This window comes from Oncorhynchus mykiss, chromosome 23, assembly GCF_013265735.2.
Source record: "Oncorhynchus mykiss isolate Arlee chromosome 23, USDA_OmykA_1.1, whole genome shotgun sequence".
Lineage (NCBI taxonomy): Eukaryota > Metazoa > Chordata > Actinopteri > Salmoniformes > Salmonidae > Oncorhynchus > Oncorhynchus mykiss.
In genome coordinates this window covers 26,492,851-26,510,891 of record NC_048587.1, presented here as the reverse complement: position 1 = coordinate 26,510,891, position 18,041 = coordinate 26,492,851, and the positions used below count along the sequence as shown (strand labels likewise).

At 42.2% G+C, this 18,041-nt stretch overlaps 1 protein-coding gene across 10 annotated transcripts in view; it reads right to left on the bottom strand.

Moving 5' to 3' along the window:
- LOC110502508 (pleckstrin homology domain-containing family A member 1) overlaps positions 1 to 18,041 on the bottom strand; it is a 58,003-nt gene that overhangs the window by 18,471 nt on the left and 21,491 nt on the right. For 3 of the 10 annotated variants that reach the window (XM_021580566.2, XM_021580567.2, XM_021580568.2), the window contains 11 exons: positions 17,676 to 17,721; positions 12,134 to 12,231; positions 11,624 to 11,755; positions 11,240 to 11,380; positions 11,057 to 11,125; positions 10,543 to 10,607; positions 10,370 to 10,433; positions 8,711 to 8,800; positions 5,760 to 5,830; positions 5,064 to 5,138; positions 1,302 to 4,164 (listed from right to left, as the gene is read on the bottom strand). In XM_021580566.2, the coding sequence (XP_021436241.1) occupies positions 3,939 to 4,164; positions 5,064 to 5,138; positions 5,760 to 5,830; positions 8,711 to 8,800; positions 10,370 to 10,433; positions 10,543 to 10,607; positions 11,057 to 11,125; positions 11,240 to 11,380; positions 11,624 to 11,755; positions 12,134 to 12,231; positions 17,676 to 17,721 (1,077 nt within the window). In that variant the 3' untranslated portion in view covers positions 1,302 to 3,938. Of the gene's footprint in view, positions 1 to 1,301; positions 4,449 to 5,063; positions 5,139 to 5,759; positions 5,831 to 8,710; positions 8,801 to 10,369; positions 10,434 to 10,542; positions 10,608 to 11,056; positions 11,126 to 11,239; positions 11,381 to 11,623; positions 11,756 to 12,133; positions 12,232 to 17,675; positions 17,722 to 18,041 lie in introns of those variants that run through there. The other 7 variants (XM_021580575.2, XM_021580572.2, XM_021580573.2 and 4 more) reach the window with 7 other exon arrangements.

Below are 18,041 nucleotides of genomic sequence, written 5' to 3'. Positions count from 1 at the left end.
ATTCAAAGCGTTTTATTTCAACAAACATTGATCCTATGATAATTAGCAAACTGTTCTTCGTGGTATTCTAACAGAAATCCAAACAGTTTTCTGAAGTTGCACATATTGAAGATTACACAAATTGTTGTTATTGGAGTAAATATAGGCCAATTGCATGTGTGAGAAGCGGAAATTCCTATGTTATAGCTAGTGGCTTATATAGTGTAGTGAACAACACAGCTCAGTTATGTTAAGATGCCTGTGGTGGGCTGTAAAAGATCCAGCAAACAATGGACCAATGAATCACCGTCATAAACCGCTCTCACATACGATTGGTTATGGGATATTTTAATGACTATGGTTTAATGAGGTGGTTGGACCAATACTCATGGCCCAGGCATTGGGATGGAGGTTGCCTAGGGCCCCCTGTGGTGCTATGGGGCTTGCCTACCATCCTCCTCCATCCCAATGGAGAGGGTCCTGTTTTCATAATGGTTCACTTTGTCTTGCATTGCTAAGAAGAGGGGAGTTCATGACATTTGGTGTTGTAAACACTCTTGCCATTTGAATGTATTTTGTGAAAATGACATAGCAACCTATAGGGTCAATATCAACCCAATAAAACACCTTTGGATGAAATCGATTTTAGGTTACACCCTAATAAGTCCAAATAAAGCAAGACAAATCTCAACTTGGACACATTGTTGGTGTGATGTATCATTCTGCATGAGTACATGCAAAGGTCTCTTAGGGCCAACTGCAGCTTTATTTGTCTCTCAGATGCCCCACAAAAGCCCGTTGTAGGCCAATAAAGGCAGAGAGACTGGGCTACTCCAGGCGCTGAGAGCCGTACCGGCCCACAGTCTATCCAGATGTTGTTTTTGTTGTCCACAAGCAACTATGACATCACTGTCACCGTGGGCCTCCATTCAACCATACACACACACACACAACTTATATCACACACTGCTCACACAGAACACCAAACAATGTTGACTGCTAACTGACTATTACAAAAGGTCAGTCTGTATAGGAGCGAGTTGTAGTGACAGTTCTACTCTGGGAAGAAAGCAAAATGTTAATATTTCACCACCAGGGGGCAGAGTAGTCATACAATTAACTATTAGGCTGAGTAACAGAGGTTGAACCATTTTTTAGTATTTAGCCAGGTTTATGATTTCATAGAATTGTAATTGTCTGGATCATCTGGATTTAGTCCTTGATTTTATTTGTGTAAATGGCAAGTGGGAAAGTTGGATGAGCAGATCACGAGCCGCTGCTCATCTAGGTTGAACAGAATTGCAATAATTCAAATCAACACGAGCATTTTCTAAGTGTTTATTTCTTTCAAGTCATCCACATAATAAATAGTGACAATTAAAATCTAGTACACAAGACAAAATGGATTAGAACAGCGTTGTTTTTTAATAGAATTTATGCAGGCACTTGAGCAGCTGTATGGTTTTGCAGAACCACTAATGAGATCTATTGAAATAAGACCATTGAGTAGCATGGTTGGGTTGACCTTCACTACCCTGCAATACAGGCACAGGGAAGTTCAAACGGAAATATACATCTAAACACATATTACAACATAAAATAAAACAATCCCAACAAACTGTCACCAAAGAAAACCATGTTTTCACACACGCAGAACAAAGCAGTCAGTGTCAGTTTTGTCATAACTAAACAAAATCAGGCAGCAGTCACTAAAAAAAATGGTTAAAGCCACTGTTCAGTATACAGGTATGAAGAGGTCAGGGGTCAAGCATGTTGGTGGCCATGTTGGTAGGAGTATTAATTTAAACACCTCTGCAAGACAATGACCATCCCTACCCTAGAAGTAACTGCTTTTCACTTTGGTCCCTTAATGAAGCCACCTCGCTCTGTTGCACAACTTACTCTCTCACCGAAGTCCTATTGGTACAAATCCAAACCCCATTACAGTACCCAGCAGGATTAGGATTAGGCAAATGTACATGGCTTGGTTTAGAACTGCACAGTCCTCTCGTACCAGTCCACAGCGTTTACCGACAACTTTCTAACTGTAATACTATGGTGTGGGGAGAGTGGGATTGTTATAGGTTTTAACGTCAGATAAAGAAAATGTATGTTAGAATAATTTGGTCATACACCATAAATTAAAGCAAATAACTAAAGACAACATTAGTTCAATAAAAACAACAGTGAATGCATGAAATGAACAGGTATGATTAGTTCTATGTTACTTGACAACTATTCAGTCATTAGAGAATATAGCTTGCTGCCATAAAGGCGCAGTGCAGTCAAAAACATGATTTTTCTGTGTTTTGTATATATTTCCACACTATGAGGTTGGAATAATACTTTGAAATTGTGAAGATAATGCAAGTTGGTGGGATGAGATTGGCTTGCCTGGTGATGGTATAAATGAATAAACTACAAACAAAAAGGAGTTTCAAACTTCTGCCAGTAACAGATGGTTTTCAGGTTAGATATCCCTTCCATTAGGGTCTTACAATTATGCCCCTCACTCAGACCACTCCCAGAAAGACCAAGCAAAAATCTTGATTGAGAAATAGCCCTTTGCTAAGAAGCTATTTTTGTAATTTTAACAGTAATGCACTTAATTGTTACCCAGAAATTATTTGATAGTGAGATAAATGTTGCATTGGACCTAAAAATACCCACTTACTAGCTTGCTTGGCACAGAGTGGTATAACATATTAGCCTCACAAATGTCTGAATTAATCTGTGTGAGTCCACGTAGTCATGAGCTGCAGGTATACAGTGTGCACAAAACAATAGGAACACCTGCTCTTTCCATGACAGACTGACCAGGTGAATCCAGGTAAAAGCTATGATCCCTTATTGATGTCACATGTTAAATCCACTTCAGTCAGTGTAGATGAAGGGATTTTTAAGCCTTGAGACAATTGAGACATGGGTTGTGTATGTGTGCCATTCAGAGGGAGAATGGGCAAAACAAAAGATTGAAGTGCCTTTGAATAGGGTATGGTCGGTGCCAGGTGCACCAGTTTGAGTGGGTAAGAACTACAACGCTGTTGGGTTTCTCGTGTGTATCAAGAATGGTCCATCACCCAAAGGACATCCAGCCAACTGAATAACTGTGGGAAGCATTGGAGTCAACATGGGCTAGAATCCCTGTGGAACACTTTCGACACCTTCGACTCCATGCACTGACAAATTGAGGCTGTTTTGAGGGCAAAAGGAGATGAAACTCAATATCAGGAAGGTGTTCCTCATGTTTCATACACTCGGTGTGTATATTTTAAATCAACATAAAAACGTTTTCTAAACTGAATTAACCCTATTAAATAAATAAGAACAGAGCAAGCAGGTGGGAGACAATGGCAAATAGCGCGGAATCTTTGGTGTAGAGTTCAGTGTGAATCTCACCCTCCCAGCCCACACAGAGACAGCGGATTCCAGGGATTCCAGGACATCATGTGTGTCCACATGCCTTGACCACTGAGTAGATGCCTAACAATGAAAACGTGAGAACAGAACCCCCCTGTCTCTTTGTCTGAGTGACCTCCAACTCTAATGTGACTAGGGTTGACTAGCTGGGGTAGATTAACAGCTTCACGAACAGGGGGTTGAGATGGTTGGAAGTCAGACACATTATACAGACCAACTTTGGCTTGGAATTCAGTGCCTGCTTTCTGTCATTTCCATCCAGATGACTTCTGTTCAGTTTTGTGGAAATGAGACAAGCGGCCCACTGTTCAGCTACTCACAGATATTCAAAAGCATTCTTCTCATTTCCCCCGTTGTCATACAGCCTCTCCTCTGTAGCCCACCCCCTCTGCCAGGTTATGGGGTAGTGTGGGGGTAGTTCATGGGTCAGACTTCGCTGACCGGCAAGTCGTCAGCGTCCAGGTCAAGGGGCAGTTCAGGTGGGTAGGGCTCGAAGCTGCTGCGCCGTCTCCATGGCGACTCGAGGTCAGTGTCGGCGGTCACTTGGAAAGGCGTGTCTCCTGCAGGGACAGTCGGGCGTGGTTGGGTCGCGGCAGGAGGCTCATGAAGTGCTCGCTGTCCCACGCAAGGCTCCGAGCGTGCACTGCCCGCGACAGAAGGGCACCCTGGGTAGGGTGGCACTGCAGATATGGGCGAGCGAGGGAAGGGGGGCCCCGGTTGGCTGCGGTAGAATGTGGAAGGGGAGGAACGGCCACAGTGCTCCTGCTGAGAGAGGAGGGAGGGGTGTGTCCCACAGAATCACAGTCATCTGGTGAGTTGTGAATAGAGCCAGTGCCAGACTTTTGGTGTAGCACCTGATGCAGCAGCAGTTGTAGTAGTAGAAGTAGTGGTAGTAGTAGCCGCAGTTGCAGACCGTAGAAGTGCTAGCAGAGCAGTGACGGGTGCTGGGAGGAGTGCAGTGGTAGTGAAAAGCAGAAGAAGTGGTAGTGCTCATTTTTTTAAAGTTAGTATTCAGTAGTAGTATTCAGTTAGTAGTCAGATTTCAATCTCTGTAAAAAAACAAAAACAAGAGGGGGTGGGGAATAAAGTAAGTAAAAAAGAAAAACATGTCAGTGACCAGTTGGTGTTGTTATTGGGAGGCAACATACGCAGCTGCACTTACTTACCCAATCCATTTACCCAGGAAAAATAGTTAGTGACAGATACTTAAATAACTCCTGATTGCCTTTGCTGGCTATTCAAAAATATATTTTCTCCCAAATCTGTTGTGCAAAGCATCACCAAAGTCATCAAAATTCCGCATCATGCAGCCGGGCACAGAACATTTGCCAAAACATATGTGCATGACTTGAAGCAGACCATGCAATGGAAACACCTACACCGCAACGGCTTATGTGTGAGTAAACAAAGGGCTGCGTGATTCTTCAAGTATGCCAGGGCGGTTAGTTTAAGAGCTTCAGAGTACATGTGCTTATACAGAAATCGTCATCATACAAATATGCAGAACACAAAACACACCAACAGCTAAACTGTTATTGATGTTAAGAAGACTAGTTAGTTCCCAAAGACAACATTCATTCAGACTTGCAAGTTGTCTTGGCTTAGAAAATGAGAAGTTAACTGGGTTATGCAAGTCAACAGTTTGAGAGAGTAAACACACATACAGGCAGCGGACAGGAGGTAGAACTAGAGACAGGCAGGATGTGAGACATCTAAGACAGGTACACAGCTGCAGGAGACTGCAGAGAGAAAGAAAGAAGGAGAGTCAGAGACATATGAAGAGACATGACAGGACATAGACAAGAGACAGGAAACAGGTCTGTGCAACAGCTTTCATCACTGTACCAGAGAGGCATTAGAGTGTGTGTGTGTGTGTGTGTGTGTGTGTGTGTGTGTGTGTGTGTGTGTAGTAAGGGATTCAAAGTTACAGAGGGATGTTTAAAAAGTTTTATCATCTTCAACAATGGTGACAACAGCAATAATAGCAAGAAGTGGGAGTGAGTGGGGTGTGGAAGTGAATGGGAGGTTGTGACTAGCTGCAGAGGTCCAGGGAGGTTAAGCTACATTAAGTCAAGGGAATGAGTTTATGGGACTAACCCCAGGGCTGAGGTAGAGCATGGAGAGGAAGACAGGAAAAGCAAAGAAGCAGAGGTAGAGGAGAGGAGGACTTTGAGTTGGAAGTTATGGAATGGGCAGCGGGGTGGAGGGGTTAATGCCCACACAGGGAGGGACATGTACAGTTTGGTTTTTAGGGAGGCAGATGGGTGACTCTCCAGTCCACACCATGACATAAAAAAACAAAAAGTGAGTGAAAACCAACAGTATATAGAAGGCACTTTGGGGTACAGGAGCTGACATACGTGCTGCACTCCCCGATTCGGGCCGTATACCTCTGTATACAGGGGTTTGACAGCCGTCTGGCCTGCCGCATCTGCAACAACACAGTGGACAGCTGGATTAGAGCAGGCTGGGGAGGGCCAACCTAGCCCACAGTACAGGGGGAAGAGAGGGAGTGGTAGAAAGAGAAGTATACATGTGGAGCAGGGTTTCCGTTAGTCGGTAATAGCTTGCTTTTGGCCGATAAAAAAAAATTAAAAGCTGATAAATAAAATTGGCGCAAGCCAACTGTCCGGGATAATAAAAAAATCCCATTGCAAAATGCTTTCTTGCCTATTCATTAATGGAAATACCAGTCAATGTCATGCTTATCGGTCGATGGGTTCATTTGCATAATTTGGTGGAATTAAATTGGCACAGCATAAAGATTGAGAGATAAACTAGGCTCTGACAGTGCAAGAGCTGCTGCTACAACTCCTGGAGTGAAATGAGCTTTTATAAGCCCAATCACTGTGAAACAATTCTTAATAAAATTGTGTGTTAACTGCTTTGATTGCCACCATTAAAAAGAGATGATATTTTTATTTCTCAACTGATAATTGAAGCGCACTTCGCATTCGCCATTCAAGTGGATATAACGGTAGGCAAGCTTCAGCGCGCGCCACACACCACTTTGCAATGATCTGGAAACGGTATGCATTTTTTTTTTAAACATATGCTTAATTGTTTGAAACCTGAATGTTGTACTATATATTATGAGGCTTGTTTACCTAGCTTCAAAGTAGCCTAACCAAAAGATGACCAAACGTGGAGGCAAATATTTTATCAAGCCTTCCATATGCCATTGAAACCAGTAGCCTATTTCTCTCATGTTCTACTGGCTTTCAAGTCAATTATCTTTCATTGTCCAGCAGCCAAAAGAACTCCACTCTTTTTTTTTGTAAGATTTCATTTTGTTTGACAGACAGACAGACAGACAGACAGACGCAAACTTCGACATCGCATCTGCCCAGACCCACGTTTCCACCACCACAATCTCCAGCGCCTGCAATGCTCTACTCCACATGGCCTCAAACTGCACCACTCTTCCCTTCTGTCGCCCACACCCTTTCAATCTTCAAATAATAATGCATTTGATTCTTCCAACATCCCACCAATGCAGGATCACTTGATTTTCATTTAAGCAAAGGTTTTCTACATGATTGATGAGAAAAGTACAGTACAACCCATTGGGTCTCAACCAACCCTCATATGCCATGTCTTGAAATATGCAGACAGAATTAAAGTAAATGTATATTGTAAAACTTCTGACAGCCAACTTTCTAACTCTGCCCATAACGTTCAGACTTTACAGCACTCCCAGAAGGCATGAATCATCGAGTCAGTGTTGGTTTTACGCTTAAGACATGACTCAACCGTTGTGCTGTAGAATTTCTGAATTTTGTCTCTTGTATAATACATTCGGTACATTAGTCAATACTGGATTAAGCATACATTTTAATTAACTATAATTTCGTTAGTTTTGTTCCAATACTCCAGCTTGTGCCGATATCAGATCCTTTTAGCTCTTGGTACCAGTAGTTGATATTTTTTTCTAAGAAACTGTCAGTTGGATAGGATCTCTGCAAGGTTTAGTATATATTATCTATCATATGAGTATCATTTTCTGGCTCAAATAGAATTCCCCCAACATTGCTCTGATATCCGAAAGATTTTAGATCGAAATGTAGTGATATGAAACTTGCATGCATTTGAAAATATCGACATTGGTCAGTCCAAAATTGCTTTTTAATTCTGTCATGGAAATAATTGTATTTCCTATTACCAAGTAATTTACAGTTTCTATGCCTTTAGTTTTCCATGTGGGACAATTTATCTGTGAATTTTGAAAAGCTATCCAAGGATTGTTCCATAGGGGTGTGTTTTTAGGGAGTGGTATTGATTCTTGTAGACATAACATTCTTGTTACATTTTTATCATGTTCTTTGCGTCATCATTTGAAAACAGACCTCCCCATTTTCAGACAGATATTTTCATCTCAGTCTCATGAAACCGCTCACATGTGCAGGGCGCTTTTGACTACAGTGTTTTAATGTTAACTGCATTATGCAACGAACATCAGCAAGTAGTCTACTGCCTTGTGCGCATTGCTGCGCCTATAATGTGAACAAAGAATAGTTGATCAACATTTTAAGCTAAACGTTCTGCTCTGTTGCATCAGCCTCATTGCTTTTTTACATGTTTTTGATGTAGTCTAGGCTACATTAATATTGATGTATCCTCCCACAACTGTCCCAGAGTTTGTTTGGAATACGCCATCTCTTTCTCGCACAAAACGACAAGCTGAACAATAGAATAGGTACACTTTTCTACTACGGGGGATAGTAGAGGGGACATAGACTAGTGATGTTGCTGTTCATTACTCGTCTTGTTGGCTGAGGAAAAGTACACGTGGACAGTTATTCTAACATCTTCAAACGCACAACAGAAGTCGTCGTTGCATCCTTGACTTGTGATCTGTCATTTTGAGCACAGTGGGTGGACGCCCTTATCAGGTTACGCACCCAATGGATACATTTCTCAAATGTCCAGTAAATTAAAATGCTGCCAGTCAAATGTCCGGTGCCACAGTTTTCTAATGGAAACCCTGATGTGGCGATTGCCTATGCAATGCCACGAAGAGGGCAAACACCTACAGTAGAAGGGGGACCTGGGTGAGGATGCCAACCTCTACCCTCTGCAGTCAGTACAGAATGTGACATACTTTTCACTCCTCCCTGCATCCTCACTGTTTGTGTGTGTAGTGTGTGTCTGAGCCATCGCTCTTGGCTTGGGCTGCCATGAACACGTGAAACAAATGGAGATCAGATCAGTTTGTGTTGCTACTAAGGACCAGAGAGACAGGAGACTGGCCAGAAGTGACAGCGCATGCAGTAGCCCTATAACCCCAGTGGCCTGCTGGGTGGTTACATACTGTGGCTGCAGATCTCCCAGGTCCCCGCTGGGCTACGATAGCACCAGAGACAGCCTTGATCCAGCTGTGCATCTCCTCTGGACTGTCAGCCTGCAAAGAAAGAGGAGACGGGGGAGGATGAGGGAGGGGGGTGGAGGAAGGGAGTGGGGATAAGGGGCAAATAGTAAAGTGGGTGAGGGAAAGAAATATACCGAAGGGGTAAAATTCTTGACGTTAATCTACACCAGAGACGGGCAACTGGCTGCCAGCCTGTGGATCAATTTCCCCAAAATATATTTCAAAACATTCTTGGGGTTCTTTACGGTTGAGTTACAATAGTAGAATACACAAGGTGCGATTTTGTAATGTAGTTGTGCATCAGCAGTTTTTTTGTGTGTTATGTCAGTCACCGGTTTACATTTATTGTCACAAGTCTTGTCCTGGAGGGAGAACTGAGCGATATTCCCTTAGATAGGCCTTCTGCTAAATCAAAATGACCTATAAAATTAACAAAAAATTAATGAAAACAAAAATGAGCTTTTTGATCTTAATTTGAAGTTAGGCATTAGGGTTAGCAGTGTGGTTAAGGGTAGGTTTAAAATCAGATTATATGACTGTGGCTGTGCCAGCTAGTGACCACTGCAGAACTGCTTTCAGAACATGATTCATTATCACTCAATTAGCCCATGTCAGCAATGTTTTTGGGGGGGATTGGAAAATTAGTCTAGCTAGCTATCATGGTTGAATTACTGACCGGTGGGGCCCCAATGATTTTAAATCACTCTCACTCAGATATTATATTAACATGGCAGAGGGCAGGGCAAAATGTGTAGAATTGCAGGAAATTAGCCTAAAAATGCAAACATGTCTCTGCACCCTATGTTAAAATGTGTTGGATTGCAGGAAATGAGCTGTAAAACTGCAAATTGTCCCCCAAGGTGAAATCGGGGAGGGAACTGTGGACCTGTCGCTGTACGTGATATCTCAGACAGCACTGGACCGATTCTGATGAAATTTGGGTAAATTATGCGTCTTACCATAGAGGGCCAGCATTTACAAAAATACACTGATTGGCCCAAGGCAGGGGCTATCGTAATTAACTGAAATGTATTAGGTCACACGTGATATCTCAATTGGCCCAAAGGGGGACGACCATAGATTCTATTAAATTACCAGAGGGGCTATGTCATAAACCCTCCAAGTTCCAGAATGGGGTGAAAATGGCAGACATATTAGTCAGGGAGAATATCAAACCAATCTAACTGGAATGAATGGCTGTAGAGGCAAAATCCTGTTTTTATTTATGCAGGAGATATCAGAAATTGCGTAATATAATTTGTCAACCTAAAACATTGTCGCATACTCATAAATACAGTTTGTACTGGTTTTACACATTTTCTGCATAAATAGCCTTTAAAATATATGTAAACAGACCATACGTCTCAATTTTTGTATGATAAAATATCAGTACATGTTGTTGTATTTACAACTTGTCTATGTCCTATCATCAACTGAATTCAGCCAGTGTATGGTTGTGGGTCCCCCGGGTGGTACACCAGCGGCCACTCCAGCCCCTCATCATTAGTTCCGATTTTTTTGTGGCCCCACCAAAGTTGCCCATCCCTGATTTAGACATTATGTAATAGTGTGTTGGTAAAAAGATGTTGGGTCTCTTCTCACCTGGATGTAAAAAGTCCTAGAAGTGGTGACGACCTCAAAGAGATTATCCCTCATCATGATGTCACTGGAAATACAAATCCAACAGTGATCAAAATCAAAGTTGGCAACATGCCACATGTAGGTCGCTGTAGAGGCTACGTTCTACCATGACAATGTTGAGGGTTGTGTAGTACCTCTGTTTGCACTCCTGAACTTTGTGGACCTCCTTCAATGGAATCATTCTCAGAGGCTCCTTCTCCTGAAGAGAGAGGGAGAGCAGTTCAAGAAAATGAAAAATAACATTTTAAAGAGCCCAAAATGTATAACATACTGCTATAACGTGTGCTATGACACTTGCTCCACAGTCTTTAGGAATCATCTTTGTTGAGTAAAACCAACTTTCAAGACCTTATTGATGCAGTATATTTAGAAGACAAGGGAGAAAGACTGTCTACGCAAATTAGACACATGCTGGTGCAAAATATAGGCAAGCATGGAAGTGCTTTGTGGAGTGTGTGTGTGTGTGTGCGTGCGTGCGTGGTAGGGCACAGAGACAGGGGCATGCTAGGACATGTGTAACAATGGCACAAGATTCCAAGGACTTGAGGCGGAGCGTGTCAGGACAAGAGGACAAACGCAGTGTGAGTGTGTGAGTGCGTGTAATAAGTCATTCCGGTATTCTTTCCAGTGTTAATGAAAATTGCTTACCAGATCTGATTTGAAGTAACTCATGGTGTTATCCTCCAGTAAGAAATATCTCCTTTTCCAATTTCTCATCTGGGGGAAAAAAATAGCAATTTACTTCCTCATACTCATGGCCTCATACTTTAACCTAAAGTACCCCAAACTCAGAGCCTCTCGCTGTACCCCACCATAGTCCATTATACACACCACAGCTCCCTGCTTCACACAGTATCCAGACTTGATGACCGCCCGGTCCTGGGTCGGCCTGCCCAGGAAGTATGGCAGCTGGCTGTACGACCTCCGCAGCAACTCACGCTCCGAACCCTCCTGGCCCTCTCCCCCTTCCTGCTGTTGGAGGGAAATACACCAAAGGTGATTTACATCCACAACATCTCAGTTAAATGTACAACTTAAGAGGCTGACTAGGTAAGGCAATATCTAGTGAGGCCGGGTTATGGGGGTAGACATAAGTCATTATGTCTAAAGAAGGACCCTAAAGAAGGACTGTAGATGCTCAAACTATCAACTGCAACTCTATTGACATGCAACTAGCTAGGGTTAGGGAAAGGTAGGGTGGCTAGCCTTGGCTACCTGCGTCTGGGTGATGATAGGAACTCCCCCAATGATGTCAGTCCTGTAGGAGACCTGCTTCCTGGGTCCCAGGATGTCCAGAAGAGCTTTCTGGTTCTCCACATTCTGTTGGGCATTACATGACTTTGGCACCTGCAAGAGAAAACAGTGTGACAAACATTCATAACATGTACAGTAGACCTCGATTCTGTGACTGTTTCTGTGTATGTTGGTTAATCACTTCTGCAGACATCCTCTCCTGTTTCTAGCCCTTTTTGAGGTTGGAGAGATTCCAAGATTAGAGTGGGAGTACTGCACAGCTCCCCCAAATCAAGGGCAGAAAGGTCTCTACCAACAATACACCATCCTGAGTCACTCTCTGACTCACACACAAGTGAAATCTTGAGATTTTACTCACTTTAACAGGAAATATTCAGTCATGAACAGGAAATCATCGTTTTCTAAAGAGGACTAGGCTGGGTCTTCAGGTCCTTAGTAATAGAAGACAGTGCAGAATTGAGTGAGACTCACAGTGATTTTGGTGGCCTTGTTGAGAGCATTCACCCATTCCACCAGGTCCTGCTGATCATTGGCCTGGAGGAAGAATTTCCTCATGCCAGCATTGATGACTGAGAAAGAGGAAGGGAAAGGCCAAGAAAGAGAAGACAATAGTGAGTGACCCAATTCAAAAGTTGACAACATAAAACACTGTAGCTTAATTAGAGCTTGGTTGAGAGGGAATAGAGAGGATTGTCTGCTGTTACTAATAAGACGAGGCATAGCAGGAGCATTGAGTCCATTATGAGAGTGGAAAATGGCATCAAAGCCATCAGCAGCCCTACCCATCCCCTTTGTAATGACCATTCATCCCCAATGTTAACAAAAAAGGTCTGGAGGCCATCACAAATCACACACGCACTTGTCAATCACAAAGGGTTTTTAGGTCAATTCCTGATTCCGGCACAGAAAGCACTCCTGTCTCCATATATCGTTCTCTCTTAATTATTTAATCCCCAACTTCCTCTACTTTTCGCCTTCTCCCCTTCTGATCAATGTGTTAAATTACATTATAGCCGAGCCTACCAGACGGGCTAAATGCCTTTTAGAGCACCAGCTGTTCCGGACGACTCTGATCACGCTCTCCATAGCCGATGTGAACAAGACCTTTAAACAGTTCAACATTGACAAGGCCGCGGGGCCGCAGACCGATTACCAGGACATGTACTCAGAGCATGCGCGGACCAACAGGCAATAGTCTTCACCAACATTTTCAACCTCTCCCTGACTGAGTCTGTAATACCTACAAGTTTCAAGCAGACCACCATAGTTCATGTGCCCAAGAAAGCGAAGGTAACCTGCCTAAATGACTACTTCCCGTAGTACTCATGCCGGTAGCTCATGCTTTAAAAAGCTGGTAATCAACACCATCATCCCGGAAGCCCTAGACCCACTCCAATTCGCATACCGCCCCAACAGATCCACAGATGACACAATCTCAATCAAGACCCCAGTAGTAAAGACCTCCCTCCACTCCCAGTTTGTAAGGGTAGGCAACAACACCTCTGCCATGCTGATCATCAACACGGGGTCCCCTCAGGGGTGAGTGCTTAGTCCCCTCCTGTACTCCATGTACACCCATGACTGCATGGCCAAGCACAACTTAAACACCATCATCACTAAGTCTCTCTCTCAGCGTGATTCATCACTCCAGAGAACACGTTTCTATTGCTCCAGAGAGCTTTACACCACTACAGCCGACGCTTGGAATTGCACATGATGATTTTAGGCTTGTGTGAAGCTGCTTGGCCATAGAAACCCATTTTATGTTTGTCTATGGAGAATGCATGGCTGGTTGCTCAATTTTATACATGTCAGCAACAGGTGTGGCTGAAATAGCCGAATTCACTAATTTGAAGGGGTGTTCACATACTTTTGAATATATAGTGTATGACAATCTGGATACCGCCCAAGCCTAGATAAAAATGACAAATTAATGTAAATATTGTTTGGAATGATTTACCCACAGATTACCCATTATATTGACCAGATACCACTCTAAAATTAAAAATAAATGTATTCAAAAATGGAAAACAGTCGGGCGGAGGCAAGATCAGGTGGGCCAATGAGGGCTACACGCTTGTGAACAAAAGGCACAATTCCGATAGTGTTTCTTCTCAAAGTTAAATGAGTACACTCATAACAACCTAAGCATTACAAAACATCTATACAATCAAATAAGCCACGCGTAGCAAATAAGCCATAAAATGTTTTATCCAAATTTGACACTCATTGACCGTCAATACAAAAACTCCTTGCTTGGTGAGCAAAGAAATATGAAAAAACAGTACCTGCTGGAGAAGACAGATTTTGGGCTCTTATTATCCCTCTAACTTCACCGCCTTCTCTCCGTTTTAACCTATTTTCTTGCAACAGGAAATCCGGTTGACTGCCTCCAATCTTTAAAATGTTCCTGAAGGTATCCTGTATTAGTGTACCAAGCTTGATACTTGCATCATAAAAAGGAACAATTATTTCATCTGCAGGACTAGAGATAACATGACTGACAAGGTGTTAATGGCCCGCAAGTGGTTTTGGAACAGCCTGCGACAGTTTAATAATGTAAAATTCGACCCACCAACAGAGATGCATCCAGACCAGCGCGCAATAGAAGGAAATAAACTTTATGCCGGTAATATGGGTGACAACTTTTGAGACAAGTGGCTCTCTGTAGTAATGGTGCAACCACCATGGTCACGAATCTGTGCTCTAGGGCACTGAGAAACAGCGGTACAGCAAAGCCTAATCATTACAAAGGTTATCTGGCACAGCAAAATATTTGACAATAAAATGGTTGCACTTTAGAGTCCTTCTCACAAGTCATGTCCACACAAATCCCACAGTGATAGAAACTGAAAGCAGAGAGATCATCACCATTGATTGAACATTAATGCTGTGGAATAAATGAGTGATTCAATGAGTGGGAGAGAATCAGTAACAGGCAGACATGGCATGGGCATTTTGTTAAACATACTGAGACAAGTAGACCATGGAATAAAATAAGATTAGGCAATTAATCTAAATGTGCTAAAATGGTATCTGACAGGGGTGTGTATGCCATGTTACCACAAACAATTTACCCCACTTTAAGCTGTACCAACACAGTCTGGCTGAAGAGGTGTGTACCAAAGGTGGTGGGGGTTATCAATAGAAGTGAATAACAAGCTGGGAGAGGTTGTCTAAGATCTGACTCACAGCTGCAATCACACACAAAAAACGTGTGTGGTTGAGTCACACAGCAGCATCAGAGCCAAGACTAGGCTTAGGCGGTATCCAGATTGTCATACCTTGTGCCACCAAGATATTCGGAAATACCGGAACTCAACACAGGTGCACTATTTTCAAACCCCACTGATCCACTGACCTATTTTAAGGACATATATGCCAGCTTATAAAGCTATACAAATAATAAAACAAATTGTTATACTCCGTTTCAAGCACAAAACAAACATTGGGGATTCTCTCAAGTGAAGCTTGATTTTGGAAGAAGCTAACCCCTTCGCTAGACAGTCAACTAGCTACTAAATGATCAAACCAAATGCACAATTGCAAAGCATTTAGCACATTTCAGACTTAACTTAATGTTAAAAAATATTTAGCTGGCAAACATTTATTGTGAATTCCATACTGTAACTAAATCACCTGGCGTGTGCTGCACAACAGTGAGTGACTCACAAGGTTCTCTCGTCGTTGTGTGCCTTTAAAACAAACATCACCTAACTGGGGACTACTGGTAAGCTTCAAATTGAAAAATGTATCTCCTACCGTATTGCACAAGAGGACTGCAGGTATTTACATAAAACCAGTTAAATGTAAATCTGAGTAACCCCCAAAAGTTGTTTATAATGAGATGGCCATAAACAATAACTAGTAATGCTGCATACTCAAATAAAAAGGTTAAAATCTCATCTTTCTGGTAAAAAGAAAAATGTTAAACTGCTGAGGTGTAGTCACTTTTGAGGACACAAGTTCAAGTATAATATGAAATATTTTATGATGCATATCCTATTCAACAAAACTGTATGAACAAGGCTTGAAAGGACTTGTATGCTTTATAAATATAGTGTCATCAAATTATAAAATTAAGATTTCACCTTCCTTATAACTGCAAAATACATATTTGTATGTTAAGTGTTAAAGAAACATTGCATATTTTCTCTCTTGATCAAAACGTCTGCCCCCATCGCTGTGAACGGCTCACAGAGCTCTAGCTTGGCTTCCTGAACTTGCTAGGAACTCACCTTTCATCCCATTAATATTGACCTAAAAGTATTTTTTTTATTTTTTTATCTGATTTATTTTAGATGAATGGCTATAAATCAATATCTGAATATGCTACAGTGATGAAACCACTCTCTCCATCTGCACTACATTGTAAGGATTGCACGCATGTGCTTTGTCAGTGGGGAGTTCAGCCAAGAGTTGATGGAAAGTCGGAAGAGCGAATTAAATGGTACGAGGGACATCCCAGATACAAGTGGTTTCAGATCTCACATCCTACGTCACACGGGATAAAAAAAAAAAGTTACACTACTGTGTCTGTTGGGAACCAGAGCTATTGCTCATTTCGATCTATGGTGTCCACAGATCAATTTATAAGCAAAGATGTCGATCGGAACCGGTACCAGAACAGCGCAGGTCCCCCAAACGTGGGATTTCACATTTAAGAGGTTAAAAAGTAGTTACAAATATTCAAATGTATTAAAAAAAACTTCAAAATAAATAGTTAACGGTATTGACATTATTGAAAAAATATAAAACATACAGTGGCCATTTCCAAATATGCCTCTATAAGGTATACCACCCAAGTCTAAAAGACAATTTATGCCTGATGTGGCAATACGGTCCTGAGGCACCGGACAGAGGGTGCGACGCAACTGCGGAACCTCTGGAGGCTTGTGAAGGCCAAATCAAGCTCCGTACTTCATGGCTGTGCGCCTCCCAAATGTTTTAGCAATGCGGAGGGCTCTGTATAGCTGCACACTGACATGATTGGTTGACGGTAGGTGGGGCTGTACGTCCTGTATAAACACAAACTCACATCTGTGACAACAGCTCTGCACCACAAAGCACTAGTAGTATGAATGCCCTGACTTCAGAAAATGCTGTACGGCCAATGCAGATGCCGGAATGACAATAAAATCGTCTTTAAATGCTGACACACACACACACACACACACACACACACACACACCTGAACCAGATAAACCAAGAGGGCAAGAAGGGACCTTATACAGTAAGTACCCTGGTCAGCTGCTACCCTGCATATCTCTGTTGAACCTAAGCAGGTATGTCCTTAGCATGCCAAGGGGAAAGCATGCAGAGGTGAAAGAGGTGACAGGTTCAAGTTAATCTAAACACTCTAGCCTTGTGTACATAGTGGCATCTGTCAGGGCAGACAGATGGTCATTGTCAATCCTGAAAAGATATGAATGTATTGCTGGACAGAAACATGGACTCAGCTACCCCCATATGTATTCATCATTTGGCCAATTCAGCTTAACACAACTGGGGAAAAAGAGCCCATGGCCATATAAACTTTTATTTTCAATTTTTATTATTTCACCTTTATTTAACCAGGTAGGCTAGTTGAGAACAAGTTCTCATTTGCAACTGCGACCTGGCCAAGATAAAGCAAAGCAGTTTTGACACATACAAAACAGAGTTACACATGGAATAAACAAACATACAGTCAATAATACAGTAGAAAAGTATATATACAGTATGTGCAAATGAGGTAAGATAAGAGAGGTAAGGCAATAAATAGGCCATGGTGGCGAAGTTATTACAATATAGCAATTAAACACTGGAATGGTAGATGTGCAGAATATGAAAACGCAAGTAGAGATACTGGGGTGCAAAGGAGCAAGATAAATAAATCTAGAACTAAGTTAACAGAATCTGTGGCTATGGTTTATAAATACTGAAGAGGTCATAAAAAGCCCAGCCAAGTTGCAAACATTTCCATATGAATTGATCAGAGGAAAGAGAATTGTTATTCTCAAAACAATCTTACCAAAGCAAAACTCCGCCTTTGGCCTTTGCTTAGTGGCGTCGCTGACCTACGAGTCAAGAGAAGTACAAAAACCACAATTAACGACTGCTTACAGTGAACGTACACAGAGAATTTAAAACACCTGCTCTTACCATGACAGAGTGACCAGGTGAATGCTATGATTCCTTACTGATGTTAAATCCACTTCAAATCAGTGTAGATGAGGGTTAAAGAAATATTAAATGCCAGGCACATTGGTTTGTGTCTGGGGGAGGGGGGGGGGGTTCAACTCAATATTAGGAAGGTGTTCTTAATGTTTGGTTTACTCAGTGTATATTAATATCCCTTTTTTCAACAAGCACCTATTGAGACTGTATAAAATCAATG